Consider the following 6,382-nt stretch of genomic DNA (forward strand, 5'->3'; position numbering starts at 1 on the left):
CGCTCGTCTTCGAGCACCACCGATCCGTTTGAAGGAAGAAGCAGGGGCGTTTTCGACCTTTGGCAAGCCATCCGTACAGCTGGGGCTTATTTTTGCAAGGTAAAATAAGGTGGGCTTGGTCTCGTAAATGGGCCATAAATGGGTCGTACGGTCGCAAATTTATCTTTGACTAATGGAGAATTCAGATCAACGGTCCAGATCACCTCTACAATTCATATGGTAGTCGAAGAGACACCAACTCCCATAAATACACACCAACATTTTCTTCGTTTCACCGCCAAAAAGTATACCTCTTCAAACATTCCCCAATATCTGCTTTATTTACATTTCTGCCCTCCTGAAGGTTCAAGAAAAAGACAATTCTTTCCCTATTTTGTAGATTTTTGTTTTGGGTTTTGTATTGTCATCTCTGAAAGGAAATCTAGGGTTTTTAAAGGCTTATTTAGGGTTTTCTTGATCTTTGTGGTTTTGGGGTTTTTTTTTTGTTTTTTCGTTTTTTGGATTTTTGGGATTTCTCATCTCTTACAAGAAAATCTAGGATTTTTAAAGGGTTATTTAGGGTTTTCTTGATCTTTGTGGTTTTGGGTTTTTTTTTTTTTTTGGATTTTTGGGATTTCTCATCTCTTACCAGAAAATCTAGGGTTTTTAAAGGGTTATTTACGGTTTTCTTGATCTTTGTGGTTTTGTTTTTTGTTTTTTGTTTTTTGATTTTGGATTTTTGGGATTTCCCATCTCTTACAATAAAATCTAGGGTTTTTTTTTTAGGTATTAGGGCTTTTGTTTTTTGTTTTTATTTATTTTTTAATTTTTGGCGGATATTTATTTATTTATTGTGTTTTTCTTGGCATTTGGGCCATTGGGCTTTTTACGGTTTCTAGTTTTTAATTTTAATTTGAATTTTTTAATTTAATTTTTAATATTTTCCCAAAATGCCCCCATTTACCGATCCTTCCCTTCCCTCCTCTGGATTCCCACCCATGAAATCAGATCCCAACATCGTCACCCTTAATGTGGGTGGCCACCTCTTTCAGAGCACCCCTCAAACCCTAACCCTAGCCGGTCCAAATTCCATCCTCTCCACCTTCTCCAATCACCCTTTTCCCCAATCAGATCATATACCTTTCATTGATAGAGATCCTGACCTTTTCTCCATCCTCCTCTCTCTCCTCAGGACTGGCAATCTGCCCTCCAAAGCAAGATCCGTTGATCTCCAAGATCTCATCTCAGAGTCCCATTTCTATGATCTACAATCCCTTTTGATCTCAGCCATTGAAAACCCATCTCAATTCGACGGTTTCAATGCTGAGAAATCTGTGATCTTGCCGTTGAATGGCCGGGATCCTCCCTCGGCGATCGCCACCACACCGTTTGGGTCCGTCCACGTCGCCCATGGCAGCAAGATCACATCCTTCGATTGGTCGTTGCGCCGGAAATATACGATCCTGACCGAATTCTACACCATCGATTCGCTTCTTGCAGTCTCACCGACTGTCGCTGCAGCCGGTGCGACCGACTTCTCCGGCCTCCAGATCGTCAATCTCGAGACGGGTTCTGTCGAGGAGACCCTGAATTGGGAGAATTCAACCAATTCGATCTCAACGGTCCAGGCGATCGGCTCGTCGCCTGAATTCTTATTTACAAGCTTCGAATCCAGCCGCCGGAATTCGAGCTCTATCGTTGTCTTTGATCGGACGGGTGACTCGCTCCGACCGGTCGTAGAGATCGGCCGGGGGGAGATATATGGTGCAGATCTCAATTCAGCAATACCTGCCACAAAACTCGAGTGGGTCCCTGGATTCAATCTCCTGATGGCATCTGGGTCCCATGGTGGGCCATCTGGGCTGGTGGGCCATATCAGGTTGTGGGATGTGAGATCATCCAATGCAGCTTGGGAATTGAAGGAGAAGGAGGATTGCTTCTCTGATGTAACTGCATCTGGTAATCTCTCTGCAATCTTCAAAGTGGGTGTGAATTCAGGTGAGGTTTTCATGGCTGATTTGAGAAATCTAAGGGCTGAGAATCCATGGATTGATCTTGGTGGGAGGAGAGGGAATGGTAGGAAAGAGGGTGGTGGGTGTAGGATCCAAGCCCATGGTAATCAGGTGTTTTGCAGCAAGGGTGGGGATGTGGAGTTGTGGTCAGAGGTTCTTATGGTGGGGCCCACCAGGGTTGATGGTGTGGATGAAGGGGGGAGGGTGTTTAGGAGGAATGTGATGGGGAGGGTGAAGGATATGGGGGGGTGTAGGATAACACATATGGGGTTTGGAGGGAATAAGATGGTGTTGGGTAGGAAAGATCAGCAGGCTGTGGAAGTGTGGCAAAGCTCATCAAGGGTCTGATCTTGTCTATTTTGTGGGGCCCATCTTTTGGTTTTTGTGAATATGAAGGGGTGTGAACTGTATTTGAATTGTACAATTTCATCCATCCTTTTTTTTTTTTTTTTGTTGTAAATAGATGGGTGTGATTATTGGTGGACCATTTGGATCACCAGAAGGTGGGCCACACATGTAAATGTAGTTCAAAAATGGAAGATGGATTAAGCAAGAGCAGTTGGTTTTTAGAAGGTATGGGCTCCATTGTTCAGTGATCCAAACCATTCAATATATGGGGGGCCCTCTTTGAAATGCTCTCAATCGAAGGTTCCCATTGAACCAAATTAAGGGCCTAATATTCTATAGCTAGGATTTTTTTTTTTTTTTTCTCATGGATTTTTGGTGCAAGGACTTATCAATGGTCTGAATCGTGCAAACATGTGAATTTGAGAATATTAAGGGGTGTGTGGAATCTGTAGAAATGATTAGAGATGTAATGGATAGACAATTCCACCAGTTTTGCATACTTAAATTTCGTGTAGCTACTTGGCTGAGAAGGGTTTAGGTAGGTTGTAGTGCTTCTTTTGCTGTTTTAGTCTGCACCAATCTCTCCTCTTTCTTAATTAGATGCGCTTTTGACAGCTTTACAAGGCCCACTTTGATGAATGTGTGATATTCACTTCATGCATTTGTTATGTTGTCCATGTTAGGAAGTTAGTTCGAAAATTAGCTAGATTAGGTACTCAAGTGAGTCACACGGAGAATAACATGCAATTGCATGGGCCTGGGCCTCACCCGAGATGGTGCTTCCTCTACCGTGGGATGTATTCTATGTAGAGCCGGGCACGGGATGATTCGACTAGGCAAACTCGACTTGTCCCACTTGTTCAGATCAAACTCAATTTGAACTGAGTGGGTGAGTCGATCTAAATCAATTTGGCTTCATGCAATTTGAACTCAAATTGAGTTGAGTTCGAATCACCCGGTAACTTGACTTGATTCGACCCAAAATCCAATTTGGTACTGACTCGGCTCGATCCAAAACTCGACTCGTACATACATATTAAAAAAAAACTGAGACATGACATTTTGGATTTGAGATGCCTTACAGCTGATGGAGAGGTTGCAATTCTCACGAGTGAATCTAGGTTTCGAGTTGTGATTTCAGCCTATGGATACCTGCCGCACCCAACCACTTGTGACCAGGTTGGAATTGGTATAGATTAGTCGAGGCCCGACCTAGAGCCCTCTTCAAAACCAGATCGAGTCAGGTCAACCTTAACTTGGTCCCACTCCACTGGATGCCCAACTCTAATTCTATATTTCACATTGTCCATCCATTTCTCCATATCATTTCATGGTACACATATCCAAATCCCAGGTGGACCATACTTTAAGAAAACAATGGTGATTGAAAATTCCACCATTGAAAATTTCCTAAGGCCCATTGTAATATTTATTTGCCAATAGACCTGTAAGTAAGGTCACAAAAACTTAGATGAATGGAAAAATTAAATGTTAGCTTGATCCAAAACTTTCGTGGCCTATTATCAGTTACTAATGGCCAATCACCATTGTTTACTACAGTATAGTTCACCTGAGATTTGGATCTACTTGATTTTTAGGCTCATAATCTAAAATGATATGGAAAAACAGATAGACGGCGTGGATATGGAATACATGCATCAAGGTGGGCTCCACAGTGAAGGCCACACCATCTTAGGTGCGGCCCACCTACTCCGCACGTGTTGCATGTGCCATACACTTAGTTCTCATTGGAATTAAGGGCTACTCTTGTGATAATTTTTGCACCATTTAGAAAATAGTGGTAACTCATCCTCTCTTCACATGTGGCACCCATCGAGACCATCCAAATTCTGAGTGGGTCCCATCGTGGATGTAGTATATTTCTAAATCACACTAGTCAAGCAATCCTAACCATCCATTTAATGTCTATCAAATTTACGGCAAAAGATCCAAATTCAAATGAAAAAAATCAGATGGTTAATATTATCTTCTTGGTGCAAGTTATTTTAGCCTGACCTAAGCTTCATATGTATTAGTTACATCTTACAACTATAAATACACCATTCCAATCTTCTATTTGGCAACCCATACATCTTGAATGTAGACCGTTGGTTTCATTCCTCTGTCTATTTATGTGCATGGCTGGCTCACTTGATGAACGGACAGATCAAGAACATTCCAATACAGAATAGGGGTTTTAGTTTTTTGGGCTACTGGGTCCAGGCCCAACTAATTTCAGAGCTCTACTCAAGCCATGGGCCTTGTGTTAAGCTGGACAAGGCCCATTCCCCACCGACGCTGCCAGTAGCCACTGGATTCCCTACTTACGCTGCCAGTAGCGAGGTGGCTACTGGAATGTGCTCTTTAGGCCCCACCATGATGTATGTATTTTATCCACACCGTCCATTCATTTTTCCTGATCATTTTAGATCATGAGCTCAAAAATGAGTCCTTTCCAAACCTCAAGTGGACCCCACCATAGGAAAGATTGGTGATTGAACGCCTACCATTAAAAAAAACTTCCTGGGGGCCACAAAAGTTTTGTATAAAGCTGATATTTGTGTTTTTTACTTCGTCCAGATCTGTGTGACCTATTCAATAGGTTGGATGGAAAATAAACATTACAGGGGGCTCTAAGAAGTTTTTAATGGTGGCATTCAATCACCAATATTTTGCTATGGCGTGGTTCACCTAAGATTTGGATCTAGCTCATTTTTATACTTACATCCTAAAATGATCTGAAAAAGTTGATGGACGGCGTGGATAAAACAAATACATCAGGGTGGGGCCCACAGAGCACTGTCCAGTAGCCACCTTGCTATTTGCCACGTCACCAGGCAATCCGCGTCCCATTGCTATCCCTCGTCGAAGGGATCTAGACCGTGAGCATGTTTCCGTATATTTTGGTTTTTGGTGTCTCTTGGCATTTTGTGTGCTACCCCTCATTTCTTTTTTAATTTTTATTTTTATTTTTCACTTATGGCATACATGGATTGCATCTAAACCGTTCAAATGGTTGTTTCAACGGTCAATGGGATTTGGTCCAAAAATCACAAAAACTGATTGGATGATCCTAGCCTTAAAAAAAATTAATGATGAACGGTACAGATCATCATAGATATATGACATGCGGATCCTATATAATCTGGAGGCACCAAAATGCGCTGACTTTTGGATTCATGAAATCCGTTTATACAGACCACATTCCTTGCCTTGTCCGGCCTATTTAAATTCACTACAAATCTCCATCTCAGTAATTTCTCTCAATATTTTCAAAATATATGTTTATTTCCCGGAGATATTATAGGAAAATCCTATATCTCACATGAAATAAAATTACTTATTCTTAATTAACAAATAAAATTAAAATTTAAAGAGATTTTTACTGTAAAATTACTCCCAGATTTCACCAAATAGTGCTTTAGATGTACAAAAATACTCTCACCAATTTTATTTTTTTCTTTAAAAATTAGTGAAAGTTAAGACTTATAAGGCCCACGTGGTATGCATATATCATGCGATCCATCCAACATATGCATATCTCCTTGTGACAATATAAATAAAAATACATTACGCTAATTTAATCATCGTCAAATGGGCAACACTTAAATTTAGACATATGGAATGGTGTATGTTAATTGTATCATGAAGACGCGCACCTTATAATTGGATCTGCCATATTTTAGGGTAGTCTAATAATTATGTTAGTGTGCATTTGTGGGATAGTTTGGATGCCAGGCACATACCACATGGGTCCCAAGCCCCATAATTCTCGCTCTACTTTGTAAAGGAAAATATAAAAGAGGATAGCAATTCTCGGTCCTCCTCTCAAATCTAAAATTCCACACACACACACATATATAAAAAAGTATGTTTGGTTAACTATAAATACATATAAACAATAGTAAATAAGCAATGATGTACATATGTTGAACTTATGGATTTTGAAAAGACACTTCAATTTAGTCACATAAACTCTGTAGGCCCTATTATGATGTATGTGTTTTATTGGCATTGTTAATTCATTTTGTCAATCAGTATGT

At 40.6% G+C, this 6,382-nt stretch overlaps 1 protein-coding gene across 1 annotated transcript; it reads left to right on the forward strand.

Annotated features, from left to right (window-relative positions):
• Positions 1–279: 279 nt before the first annotated feature.
• LOC131231420 (BTB/POZ domain-containing protein At5g41330-like) lies at positions 280–2,563 on the forward strand. The gene has a single exon (XM_058227591.1). The coding sequence runs from the start codon at positions 930–932 to the stop codon at positions 2,337–2,339; it is 1,410 nt and encodes a 469-aa protein (XP_058083574.1). The 5' UTR covers positions 280–929; the 3' UTR covers positions 2,340–2,563.
• Positions 2,564–6,382: the final 3,819 nt, after the last annotated feature.

The sequence above is a fragment of the Magnolia sinica genome, chromosome 17, assembly GCF_029962835.1.
Source record: "Magnolia sinica isolate HGM2019 chromosome 17, MsV1, whole genome shotgun sequence".
Taxonomy (NCBI): Eukaryota; Viridiplantae; Streptophyta; class Magnoliopsida; order Magnoliales; family Magnoliaceae; genus Magnolia; species Magnolia sinica.

Bases quoted from the DNA above. Each gene is read 5' to 3' on its own strand.
- LOC131231420 (XM_058227591.1), top strand. From the start codon at position 930: ATGCCCCCATTTACCGATCCTTCCCTTCCCTCCTCTGGATTCCCACCC.